Below are 14,251 nucleotides of genomic sequence, written 5' to 3' on the forward strand. Positions count from 1 at the left end.
ATCCCGCCCCCTCTTCGTGTTACCCCTGCTGTTTCTGAGCCTGTCTCCAGCTTGTGGTCCTCGTTTAGGACTGTGACGGTTGCTGATATTTCAGCAGTGATGTCTAAGATGAAGCCCTCCTCTTGCTCATCTGACGTCCTTCCCTGTAGGCTTTTTAAAAAAGTGTTTGGGGAAATCGGCCCGTGTGTGACCAAAATGGTTAACCTGTCTTTGTCCACTGGTGTGTTTCCTACTGCATTCAAACATGCCATAGTGGAGCCATTACTAAAAAAAGCAGGCCTAGACCAAACAGATCTTAATAGCTTTAGGCCTATTTCTAAGCTCCCTTTCATGTCAAAGATCCTTGAGAAGGTGGTCTGTAATCAGTTGACCCTTTTCCTGGATCAAAGCAGCATCCATGAACCGCTTCAGTCCGGTTTCCGTAAGCAACACTCCACGGAAACGGCCTTACTGAAAGTGTCCAGCGACATTATGATTGCTGCTGACTCTGGAAAGTTCACGGTCCTGGTTCTCTTGGACCTGTCCGCAGCTTTCGACACTGTAGACCATCAGATACTGCTGAGAAGACTGAGGGATCAAGTTGGACTGTCGGGTTCAGTTCTAAAATGGTTCTCTTCTTATCTAACTGGACGAAGCTTCAATGTAGCAGCCAACCAAATAAGGTCGGATTCTGCGGACCTGCTGTGTGGAGTGCCTCAAGGTTCCGTCTTGGGTCCTGTCTTGTTTTTGCTGTATTTGATCCCTCTAGGAGAGATCATACGAAGGTTTGATGATGTTTCTTTCCACCTATTTGCTGACGATATCCAGCTGTACTGCTCTTTTAAGCCGTCCGAGATCCAGAAGCTGAGCTCCATGCGTCTTTGTCTGATGGAAATCAAACAATGGCTCAGCGAAAATTCTCTGCAGCTCAATGCTGAGAAAACAGAAACATTGATTCTCGCCCCTGATGACTCAATTCCAGGGATTAAGCAGTTCTTGGGGGACCTAGGCCAGTCCGTGAAGCCTAGTCTTAGAAACCTGGGAGTTATTTTCGACAAAGACATGTCTTTAGTCCAGCACTGTAAACAGCTGTCAAGGAACTGCTTCTTTCAACTGAGGAAGATCTCCAAACTTAGAAACATGGTTTCGCAGAATGATTTGGAGCTCATTATCCATGCCTTTGTGTCTTCACGTTTAGACTATTGCAATAGTTTGTTTTCTTGTCTTAACAAGAAAGAGCTCTCTAGACTGCAATTAATTCAAAATTCTGCAGCAAGAATTCTGACCCGCACAAATAGGAGGTCCCACATATCCCCTGTTCTGAAAGACCTTCACTGGCTGCCAGTGTCTTTTAGGTTCAGGTTTAAAATCCTGGTTCTGGCCTTCAGAGCCCTACATGGTCAGGCTCCCTCTTACCTTAGTGAGCTGATCCAGCTTTACGCTCCTGTGCGAGCGCTGAGGTCTATGGATCAGAACCTGATGAAGGTCCCTCGAGCTCATTATCACACTAGAGGTGACCGGTCTTTCCAGGTCGTTGCTCCGAGCCTCTGGAATGAACTTCCATCATCCTTGCGCTCAATTGATTCAGTTGTCACTTTCAAGAGTCAACTGAAAACGTTTTTATTTGTCCAGGCTTTTAATTAGTCTCTTTTAGGGCTGCTATGATTTTTGTACTGTCTGTATATTGCTTGTGATGTTTTTAAACCCTGTTTGTGAAGCACTTTGTGGCCCCTGCCTGCGAAAAGTGCTATATAAATAAATTTTACTTACTTACTTACTTACTTACTTACTATGTAAAGGATAACTGTGCTACCACTGAGTCATAAAAGGTCTTCAGGAGATCTCCCTGCACTCCAAAGAACCTGAGTCTCCTCAGCAGGTGAAGCCTGCTCTGGCCTTTCTTGTAGAGAGCCTGTGTGTTATCAGTCCAGTTTATTGTTCAGGTGAACAGCCAGGTACTTATAAGAGTCCACTATCGCAATGTCCTGGATGTTCACCAGTGTGTGTGTGTGTGTGTGTGTGTGTGTGTGTGTGGGGGGGGGGGGGGGGGGGGGGGGGGGTGGTGGTTCTGTGTCTGCAAAAGTCCACCACCAGTTCTTTGGTTTTACCTGCGTTGATCTGGAGGCAGTTCCACTGGCACCAGTCCACAAAGTCCAGGTTGAGTTCTCTGTACTCACCATTGTCCCCAATGGTGATGAAGCCGTTGTAATCTTGGCTCCCAGGAAATCACGGTCTGCCTGGTCAAATGTCATAAGTTTACGTTTGTCCAAGAATGTTTATAAAATATATTTATTCTTCTTTTATTCTTTATTCAGATTGAGGCGCTGCAGTTTGTCAGAGATCAGCTGTTCTTCTTTGGCCTCAGCTCTGAAGTCCAACCCCTCCCATCTCAGACAGCTGCACCTGACTGAGAACCAGCTGCAGGATTCAGGAGTGAAGCTGCTGTGTGATTATCTGCAGAGTCCAAACTGCAGACTGGAGACTCTGAGGTCAGACACCTTTTCTTTCTTTAAGTCTGTGCTGCTGTTCAATACCTCAGGAATGATGAACACTTCCTCTATTTCATACCGTTCATGTTTTTATGATCATATATCAAAACAAACTGTGATTTAAACGTACTGTGAGGAGGTTTGATCTGCTGATGAAACACACTCAAAGTAATCTGGATTTCTCTTGATGATTGTCTGAAGTCAATAAGACCACCAACATTATAAAGTCCTTTTGAAAGTCTGCCTGTTTCCGGCTGCTCGCTGTCACATGAGGAGAATCACAGGACGCTGTCTGGAAAAGCCTTTCTTTATATTTCCTACAGAAGAGATTCACACTGACTTGTAGTTTGTAGAGTTCGAAGAAAGCAGGAGGAGTTTTTTTGTGAGCGAATACTGTACAGGGGTGGTCCCCAACCCCCAGGCCGCGGACCGGTACCAGTCCATAAGTCGCATGGTTCCGGGCCGCACAGAAAAATAAATTACACTTACATTATTTCAGTTTTATTTACTATCCGAGTCTGAACAACGTTTTATTTTGAAAAATGAGCAGATTCTCTCCGTAAGCTTAGGGCTCTCATTGATTTAGCGTCATGGTGAGGTATATATTTTAATGTACTTTATATTTGTTTTGTGGTGAATCTTATTTTGAAGTCTTGCTGAAGCGTTACCATAGCGACCAGAGCGTTAGGGGACAGAGAGGATGTTACTCTTATTGTGTTGTTGGCGCATTTCAGGAGGACGCTGTTTATAAAGTTGCATACAAGTACACATTGGATTCACGTTTATTATTTAATTTACAAAATGCCACAGTTTGTGTGTTGGTCATATTTATCTGCCACACCTTAACGGCCGGTCGGTGAAAATAGTCTGACATTAAACCGGTCCGTTGCGCAACAAAAGTTGGGGACGGCTGCTGAACAGGACAAGATCAGTAAAGAGAGAAGAGGTTTCACTTTGTCCACAGGGGGGCGCCAAAACAGACACGTCATGAAAGTTCCTCACAGGAGCTTTGAGTGTTTGAATCTAAGAAGGATCAGGAAGAACTAAAGTATTAATGCATCCTAATAAAGTCCTTCAATGTTGGACTGAACAGATGTGTGGACAACATCACACATTCATGTAAAGCTCACTGTCATCTACATTTACTTATTTTATTCTTTATTCAGATTGAGGGACTGCAGGTTGTCAGAGATCAGCTGTTCTTCTCTGGTCTCAGCTCTGAAGTCCAACCCCTCCCATCTCAGAGAGCTGAACCTGAGCTGGAACAACGACCTGCAGGATTCAGGAGTGAAGCTGCTGAGTGATTATCTGCAGAGTCCAAACTGCAGACTGGAGACTCTGAGGTCAGATCACTGAATGTGTCATTCATTTGGATCATTTTAATCCACATCCTCCATTGTTGCACATTTCAGGATTTATATATTATCAGTATTTGTCTGAATTTAAATCTCTGGATATTTAATGATTTAGGAGATTTGTTTTGAAAAAAAAAAAGATTCTGACTGCAGTAAAATTTAACATGAAGTTGCACATGAAGCCTCTGGCTCCTCTGGTTCTGTTAAGTCTAATGAAGTCAAATTTAATTATTTAGCATATTTCATACGACAGACGCAGACTTCATGTGCTTTAAAACAGAAAAATAACAAAGATGATGTACAACAATGACAATGTAAAAGCACAAGAGATAAGAAGGTATTCCACATAGGTTCAGGGCAGAAAACAGGGAGGAGGACCCATATGCAGAAAAAAGAAGTGATTTATTTAAACTAAAATGAGAAAAACAAAGTAAATCCAGGGAGCAGACGCGATAAAGTCAGACCATACATGACAAACTACAAAAGACAAACTGACTACCTGAGATAAAACGGGCGGGCGGGCAGGCAGGCCTCCCTCTCTCCCTATTTCATTGTCTCAGGTAGTCAGTTTGTCTTTCGTAGTTGTCATGTATGCAGGCAGGCAGCATATGGGTGAAATAAAATATTTTATTAGTGTATGATGGAACCAAGTGGAGGCACATACAAGTTAAACAACAGATGACCAAGATTTGACCCTTTGGGGATTCCATAAGGCATGCTAACCTCATCAGATATAAAATTACCAATGGAAACAGACAAGGATCTGCTAGTAAGATGACAGCCAGAAAAGAACAGGGGCTCTAAGGCCTAAAAAGTGCTCCAGGCATTGAAGCAGAATGTGATGGTCGACCGTATCGAACGCTGCTCTGAGTTTAAGAAGTACCAGGAGAGCCAAGTTGTGGCTATATGAGCTAATTCTAAGATCATTAATATTTTTGATAAGCGCAGTTTTTTGTACTATGGTTAAACGTAAACTAGCCTGGTACATGCCAAATAGAACATTCTGTGAAAGATATGCCAGTGTCATCAAGCCAAGTCTTAGTAAGGAGAATGAGTCAAGTTTGTGGGATCTAATAATGACATTTTAAGTGAGTGTGCAGAATACATGGAAATGTCAGCTGTGAAAAGGACTACACTGAGATGGTTTGAGGGTTTTGGAGACTGTGCTTGAATAGCACACTTTGGCAGGACCTTTACTGTCATGACTGGATATCATAGTGGGAAACACTGAGGTCTGGATCAGGCCTTGCCGTGGTACATAACGTAATGAGTTAAAAGTAATGAAACTGGTAAAATTATCAATCAGCTGCTTTATTCCCTTTCTATTAGGCTGCAATCCTTCTGCTCTGTACAGGCTCGAAGTGAAATCATGAGGACTTGTGGTTCAATAATGTGTGATTTGATAAATGTAGTAACATCACAGAGCTGACTGAGATCAGCAGCCTGTTCTTCATCTGTGCACATGAACAGCTGGATGAATGTTGAGCTGACATTTGGAGGATTTAGATTTAGTGAATACACAATCAGAAATGATCCTCTAATCATTTAGAGAAAACTTGATTCATCAGGACAAAGTGATGTTGAGATACTCATCACAACCTGAACACATGTGACTGGATTACACATTATTTTTATTCGTCATTCAGATTGGATTGGTGCAGTTTGACAAAGATCAGCTGTTCTTCTCTGGCCTCAGCTCTGAAGTCCAACCCCTCCCATCTCAGAGAGCTGGACCTGATTGGGAACAAGCTGCAGGATTCAGGAGTGAAGCTGCTGTGTGATTATCTGCAGAGTCCAAACTGCAGACTGGAGACTCTGAGGTCAGACACCTTTTCTTTCTTTGAGTCTGTGCTGCTGTTCAACACTTCAGGAATGATGAACACTGTGTGAATCCTAACCTAAAAACAAGCTGAGCACCATGAAACAAGCTAACATTAGCAGTAGCTCTGCTCCCAGCCCCCACTGACCTCCTGAGTCCACTGAAGAGGGTCTGCTAATCTCATGTTGTGTTTGTCCTGCCTGCCTTCATGATTCATTAGATGTTAGATGGTCGAGCCTCTGATCTAAGAACAGCTTCCTGTACGGCTCACAGGTTTAAAGAATGTGTGGTGATAATCACAAACAGTTCATGAGCCTCTCATCACCTTTAACTTCCAAACAAGCTCCATATAAAATACACAGATCCAGAGAAGAGCAGCACAAAGACATTTAGGAGTGTAGAGAGGACTCTGACAAGCCTCCATGAACTGTCCTTTAGTAACAGATCACATCATGACGGGACATGTGTTTGGATGGATTGTCTGATTTTATTGTCATATATGCTGGACCTCATCATTCTGAATGAGAGTCCACCTTACAAGAGATTTGAAGAACATCTGTTTATGGATCATTCTTCCTCTCTTTCATACCGTTCATGTTTTTAATGATCATATATCAAAACAAACTCTGTGATTTAAATGTACTGTGAGGAGGTTTGATCTGCTGATGAAACACACTCAAAGTAATCTGGATTTCTCTTGATGATTGTCTAAAGTCAATGAGACCACCAACATGATAAAGTCCTTTTGAAAGTCTGCCTGTTTCCAGCTGCTCGCTGTCACATGAGGAGAATCACAGGACGCTGTCTGGAAAAGCCTTTCTTTACATTTCCTACAGAAGAGATTTACACTGACTTGTAGTTTGTAGAGTTCAAGGAAAGCAGGAGGAGTTTTTAGTGAGGGAATACTGTACAGGACAAGATCAGTAAAGAGAGAACAGGTTTCACTTTGTCCACAGGGGGGCGCCAAAACAGACACGTAATGAAAGTTCCTCACAGGAGCTTTGAGTGCTTGAATCTAAGAAGGATCAGGAAGAACTAAAGTATTAATGCATCCTAATAAAGTCCTTCAATATTGGAATGAGCAGATGATCACATCATAGTTCCTCCAGGATGTCGCAATGCTTTGATCACAACAAAGCGGCAGTAGCTCAGTCTGTAGGGACTTGGGTTGGGAACCGGAGGGTCGCCGGTTCGAGTCCCGGCACGGACCAAGTCCGGAAATTGGTCTGGTAGCTGGAGAGGTGCCAGTCCACTTCCTGAGCACTGCCGAGGTGCCCTTGAGCAAGGCACCGAACCCCAACAACTGCTCTGGGGCGCCCTCTGTGGGCAGCCCCCTCACTCTGAGACCTCTCCATTAAATGCAGAGTGAAAACCGAATTTCCCCTCGCGGGATTAATAAAGCATATGAAAAAAAAAAAAAAAAAAAAAAGATTCATGCAATTCAATCAATCCCCGTGAATTCTGGGCGATTCTTGCAATTTTGTCCCATCACAGCAACAGTTCTGCAAATAGTTTAAATAGTTTGCCCCACAAGTTTTACCAATCGTAGCAGTCCCCTGTGAAAAAAGCTAGCTATACTACACCAAAGTTTAGAGACCACTGACCAAACTCCCTTCCATGTTTATACTTTATGTATTTAGGAGAGTGTGCCTTAAGTAATGCAGGTCCTCCTGTCGTCATGACAAAAGTTTGTTGTGTGGCAGACACTGCTCCGTTACTTTCTACTGCATGTTTAAAATTGGTTTTCAACCCAGCAGACATGGAGCGAAGACGACGTGGGTACAGGATACGATTTGTAGGATGCTAAAATCCGGGGAATATCATACATTTTGTAAAGAGCACCCGTGAAGTCAACCCCACCTTTTTGAAAAGAGGAAAGAGCTCAGAACGGCTTTATCCAGACCACCACTTTCTGTTTAAAAAAAGAACCTAGATAACACAGGGTCGAAAGCAATATATTAACTTTAATGTGTAATGAAGTCAGATGAAATGTGTGTGTGTGTGTGTGTGTGAGAGAGAGAGAGAGAGAGAGAGAGAGATCACTGAGTGATGCAGAGGAGTACTCTTCACAGAGTACAGTAAATGGCTCTGCTGAGGTTCAAATATAGGCATCACTCAATCGTAATGAAGTGTGTGCAAGAAAATAGTTGACATGAAGAAAATCGCAGCTCGTTTTGCAATGTTTGCTTCCTGCAGCAATTTCATATGAAAAAACATTGAAAAACATTGCAACATGCATTGCAATATTTTTTAAAACCTGCCACGAAATCATGCATTTTAGGTCACAACAATCCTCCAAAAAGTCCACGAAATCATTTACAACTTTTATTCTTTTTTCAGATTGAGTCTCTGCAGTTTGTCAGAGATCAGCTGTTCTTCTCTGGCCTCAGCTCTGAAGTCCAACCCCTCCCATCTCAGAGACCTGGAGCTGAACTCCAACAAGCTGCAGGATTCAGGAGTGAAGCTGCTGTGTGATTATCTGCAGAGTCCAAACTGCAGACTGGAGACTCTGAGGTCAGATCACTGACTGTGTCATTCATTTATATCATTTCAATCCACATCCTCCATTGTTGCTCATTTCAGGATTTATATATTTTCAACATTTGTCTGAATTTGAGTGTCTGGATATTTAATGATTTAGGAAATTTCTTATTTCTTGAAGTTGCTGAAAAACTTAGAGATTTGATATGAAAATGTTTTTATGACTATGTGAAGTCAACATTAACATAACTCTGGTTTCCTCTGGTTCTGTGACGAAGTGAAATCATGAAGACTTATGATTCAATTATGTCTGCTTTTATACATGTACTAATAGAGAACATCGTGGTGACCACACTCAGGCCAGACATAGTCCTGGCGTCTGAAACAACAAGACAAATTTTCCATCTGGAGCTGACTGTTCCTTGGGCAGACCAGATATGATAGGATAGGATATTACTTTATTGATCCCCAATGGGGAAATCTGGGCGTTACAGCAGCAGCAGTGCAGAATCAAAACAAAAAGTCAAAAACCGAATAAAATGGTAACATAAACATAAATACAATTCCAGGTAGTAAGGGGGATATATATATACAGAGGACTATCATGTGGTGGACTCAACAGGACAATGAAAAAAATAGTAATAATACTGTGCAGTGAATGGCTTGTTAAAGTGACCAGTGAAAAAATAAATAAATAAATACAATTTTAAAGTAACACGTGTGATCAGATCAGTAAACAGTATTGACAGTTATAAAGTATAATAAATATAGTGCAGTTTTGACGAGAGTATAGATATATAGTTATAAGAATCCATAGATGGAGGAACCCTTCAAAAGGAAGAGGGCCAAGTATGAGGAACCAGCAGGCGAATGCCGAAGCAGGGGACGGAGGTCCTGATGCAACCCCATGTAGGTCGGTTTCAGAGGGTTTGTCGGCCAGTCTCTCATCAGGGCACTCAAGACGTTGGGAGTGAAGGGACTGCAGAACAGTTAAGCCATCAGAGCCATCACAGACGCAGCAGAAAAAGTGTTAAGATAGGCTGTGGATCAAGCGAAGGGATCCGTAGCTACTTTGACACAAGCCATGGCCTGATCAACCCCGGCTGGGTCACCTAGGCAAGGATGTCTGTTTTGAGACCCAAAACACCCAATCAATCCAGGAACATTGACGTTGCACCAAGAGTGTTTGTTAGAAATTGATCTTGCCAAGCTAGTGACCTCGAGTAATAAGCTGGATGACGACCATGAACAGTATGGCGACTGCTGGGGACAACTGGAAAGACAGTAATCGGGGCAGAGAGGGTCAGCAACCCCAACTGCAGCTCCGGTGAGGGAGCACCCATAAACAAGCTACTGAAAAGTGTACTGGAATATAACCCCAGGGGAACCCAAGAAGGGGGGGAGGGGGGGGAGGGGGGGGGGGGGGGGGGGGGGGGGAGTATGAGCACCCTAACAGGACGGACAAACAGGGAACTAAACATGATAACGGAAAAACTACGAGAGCAGTCTGTTCATGTGGCAAAGTCTGCAAGAACCAGCATGGCCTGAAGATGAAATGTTTGACAGAGAAGCAAGTGGAGCAACACACAGGTTCTAAACCTTGTGAGACGCATGAGGAGCCCGGCCAGGAGTCAATTCACAGTGCCACGACCCTCCATGCTCGACAAGTCCCACCCTATGTCAGGCATTCAGAACACCGCTGGGTCATGTGGCCTGCTGCCAACAAGCAAAAACAGTGGCTCCAGTTTGACGAGGATCTGGACCAAGTCCTTGAAGCTACTGCAAAGGGAGATGTAGACCAGAAGTTGTGTATGATGGCTGCAGTGATCATGAACATTGGTGTGGAAAGGTTTGGAATAAAGGAACTACAGCCAACCAGAGGTTGAGGAATGCCAAATAGAACGGAGGTGAAGATAAGCCAGCTTTGGCAGGCAAGGGAGGAGGAGATGGCCGGGCTGGCAGAGCTTAGCAGTATTCTGAGGAAAAAACTCCCCACCTTACGTCGAGCCGAGTGGCATAAGAGGAGAGGCAGGGAAAGAACCAGGAAACATGCAGCTTTCATCTCAAATTCCTTTTGCTTCACCTGGATTCTAAAGGAGGAGAGCTCAAGCACCATCGAGCAGTTCAGGGTCATCTCACTCCTCAGCGTTGAGGGCAAGACATCCTTTACTATCATTGCAAGGTGCATGATGGAGTTCCTCCTGAGTAATACTTACATTAAAACATTGGTGCAGTAGGACGTACTCCAAATGGTTCCAGGATGCATTGAGCATACAGGAGTTGTCATCCAGCTGATCCGGGAGGCCGTGGATCAAGTGAGGGATCCGTGGGCCACACAAGCTACTTAGACACAAGCCCGGCCTGATCAACATCTGCTGGGTCACCTGGGCAAGGGTGACTGTTGCGAGACCCGAATAACCAATGAACCGAGGATACAACACGGAGGATGTCTTACTTATACCAAGAGTGTTTGTTAGAACATCACAGAGCTGACTGAGATAAGCAGCCTGATCTTCATCTGTGCACATGAACAGCTGGATGAATGTTGAGCTGACATTTGGAGGATTTAGATTTAGTGAATACACAATCAGAAATGATCCTCTAATAATTTAGAGAAAACTTGATTCATCAGGACAAAGTGATGTTGAGATACTCATCACAACCCGAACACGTGATACTAGATTATACCGTATGTGATTATTATTTTTTTGTTATTCTTTATTCAGATTGAGGTGGTGCAGTTTGTCAGAGATCAGCTGTTCTTCTCTGGCCTCAGCTCTGAAGTCCAACCCCTCCCATCTCAGAGAGCTGGACCTGAGTCAGAATAAGCTGCAGGATTCAGGAGTGAAGCTGCTGAGTGATCTTCTGAAGAATCCAAACTATCGACTGGAGACTCTGAGGTCAGACTTTCAGTATTCTTTGGTAAACCCTCCACATATTTGAATTTATTTATTTAATAGGGATATTTATTTAACAGGGATGAAATAATTTAGTTTCAATACAAAGCATGAAACTGATGCGCTGCATTAACCCTTTATAGGGCACTCATTGAAATACTTTGAAATTCAAAAAAATCAACCTCAGAGTGTTATTGGGGACATAACAGAACTTTATTTCTGTTGAAACATTTTTAAAAAAGATCATTTAGAAGAACAAACATCAACAAAGTTACCATATTTGGTTTAAATGCACAATAGGAGGATCAGTGACGTCTCCTCTGATTGGCTGAGTGAGGATCACATGCTTCTCGAGCTTACTGAGGTGCAGAAGGGTGGCCATATGTAATGTGTACGGTAATTACCAAAAATATTCACTTGCCCAATAAAGGGTTAAGAGTTTTTAGCTGTCTCTTATTACCAGCTCGTGCCCCTAGTTGGACCTTTGTGTAAACAAACACATTAAACCTTATAACACTTTGAGGATCCATAAAAATACATGTACCACAAATGTGACAATATACATGCTTGAAACCAGTTTACATTTTAAAGTGGATACAGCACTAATTTCAAGGTTTTCTATAAGCGATATTGAGTGCGAAAGAAATATAAGGCAGCCCACATGACAGGGGGACAGATCCAAAAGTATTTGCCAGGTCAAGGAATAACACATTAAGGTCTCTTGGAAGGAAGCCAAATCAGCTTCATCATCACGGGCACCTACGATGTTCTCCCCAGAATCTTAATCAGTGGTTTGGAGAAGACCCAGCATGCCCTCTCTGCCAAACCTCAGGCAAAACCAGTCTGTCCCGAGGCTGTTACACCTGGAGGTATAACCAAGTCTTACCACAATTGGCAATCATTGTGGGAGGAAAGAAACTCACCACCAATGCCCTCCTTCACCCAAAATAAAGACATCCATACACTACACCCTTTGTGAAGCGCCAACTCACTGACCAGAGACAGCCTCTCAAATCCTCAATGCACCTATCTGAACTGCTGAGCAGGCATCTTTCAAGCCAGCAGTATCAGCCCACATCAACCACAAGTGGGCCTATCAATGAAACATTGGAGGAGGAGGAGGGTGCCCACCTGATGACCCTGAAGACATTATTACCCCTCTCCCCAGTTAGAACCAGGATCCTTTCACCACATCCTCTCCTCTTTCCCTCTTCTTTCATCTCCTTCCCTCCTCTTCTCTTTCACTTTCTCCTCTTTTGTTTCTCCATTTCCCCTCTTTCACCTCCTCCCCTGCTCCTTCACCTCCTCTGACTTTCACCACCTCCTCTCTTCTTTCACCTCCTTTCTTACTTAAACCACCTCCCCTCTTCTTTCACCACCTCCCCTCTTCTTTAACCCCCTTCCCTCCTCAACTTTCACCCCACACACAAATCCAGGAAGTGATGATTATTAGGGATATTAACAAGTTCTATGAGCTGAAACCTCAGGTCTTGAGGCCAGCACACATTGTCCCTCTACATAAGGGTGGTGACAAAGAACAAACTACCAACCAATTTCCAAACTGTCTAGCCACTTTAGTCAACAATCAACGAACACGATTCCTTTTAAGAAATTCTGTATTAAGACCTCATCAATCTGTTTAAAGAGAAAAACGCAGCACCATATCACCAACTACCTTAGTCATACATAATATTGTGTCTGCTTATGATCAAGGGAAATACTGTGTTGCCCTCTTTGTTGATTTCACCAAAGCTTTGGACACTGTTTATCACAAAAAACTCCTGCAGAGGCTACACGATGTTGGTTTTGACTACTCTTTGTGTAAATGATTTAAGAATTATCTGTCCAATAGATTGCAATGTGTGACTGTACAATAGGATCACGCTAAATACTTAACACTATCCAAAGGGGTTCCCAAGGTTCTGTGCTGGGTCCTGTGCTGTTCACAATCTACATTAATAATATTGTATCCGTACTCACAAATTGTAAGGCCCATCTTTACACTGATGACACAGTTCTGTATTGTTTTACAGAGACTGCACATCTAGCAATGGAGTCTTTACAAGCACCAAACAAATTACAAAATGCCGTCTTGGAATTAAAATTAGTACTGAACGCAGAAGAAACTTATGACCCGTTTACACGGAGACGCTGTGACAGAAACGCATCGAAACAACCCCACTCTGAATTCAAAGTACAGACCGTCTACACGGCAGGCAGAGTGAAAATGATGTAGTTCTCACGGCCCGGCCAGTAGTGGGCAGTGGAACTTTACAACACGGAACATGCGACACTCACCAGTACAACCACTTCCTACAAAACATCCTCTTTAGCGGCTAGTTCTCCCAAGTCTTACCCAAACGCTGCGTATGGTCGCCCTGCGCTTGGGTAAAGGTTGAACCATTTGCCACAGTATTTGATGCTCTTTGGGCGGCGACATACATGATGCATCACATCAAGGTTCTGTTTGTACAAAGCGAATCGCTGCTGAAGCACATAGCACAAGTGAATCCACCGCCATTGTTGTTTATGTTTGTTCTGGACTACTGCGCATGTCCAAATGTATGGGGGGAGGTGTGGTGAGGTCATCGAAACCAGAGAGTCCGCTCTGTTTCTTTCACATGGCTGCAATACGCCCCCCGTATCAGTTTCACTCCACCCTGGAGCTCAAATTCAAAAACTTGCGTTTTCACCCCGGTGAAACACCAACGCCGTGTGAACGAAAGGCCAATCTGATACTCAACCGTTTCATTTTATTGTCACAGTGTCTCTGTGTAAACGGGGCCTAAATTCATGCTCCTTTCACAAGCTAGGGGGAGGAGAAGTATATGGATAAGTAGGCTAATGTTGGTATGTAGCCGGTCTGGCCTTCGCTGCTCCGACTTCTCTACGTTGTGTCATGGAACACAGGGACCCGAGACTTTGTTGCCAAACAAAGTAGATTTTATTTCTGGAAAAAACAATGAAATACTAGTTTTCAGACGCAGTAATTACTTTAGCTTCGATAATCACTGCTTCTCCTGGTGGTATCAATGACACAAGCTTGTAATCAATGATTGCAACGTGTTTTCACAAGTGATGTGTAGGGGCGTCACAAGTCCGCCTATGTCATGGAAAATACGTCACAGTAAGGGGATCTCAGCGACTGCACGGCCTTATGCAGGAGCGTGCACGGACCGTGGCAGGGAAAGGTGGGAATTTTTCTTAATCTGTTAAAAAAAAAAAGAAGCT

General features: G+C 43.5%; 1 protein-coding gene across 1 annotated transcript in view; it reads left to right on the forward strand.

Annotated features, from left to right (window-relative positions):
* Positions 1-14,251, forward strand: part of LOC306823874 (NACHT, LRR and PYD domains-containing protein 14-like) — a 106,259-nt gene that overhangs the window by 75,188 nt on the left and 16,820 nt on the right. Inside the window, exons 11-14 of the mRNA XM_079343764.1 lie at positions 2,295-2,468; positions 3,635-3,811; positions 5,470-5,643; positions 7,983-8,156. Of these exons, the coding sequence (XP_079199890.1) occupies positions 2,295-2,468; positions 3,635-3,811; positions 5,470-5,643; positions 7,983-8,156 (699 nt within the window). The remainder of the gene's footprint in view (positions 1-2,294; positions 2,469-3,634; positions 3,812-5,469; positions 5,644-7,982; positions 8,157-14,251) is intronic.

This window comes from Symphodus melops (assembly GCF_947650265.1).
Source record: "Symphodus melops genome assembly, chromosome: 5".
In the NCBI taxonomy this organism is placed as follows: Eukaryota; Metazoa; Chordata; class Actinopteri; order Labriformes; family Labridae; genus Symphodus; species Symphodus melops.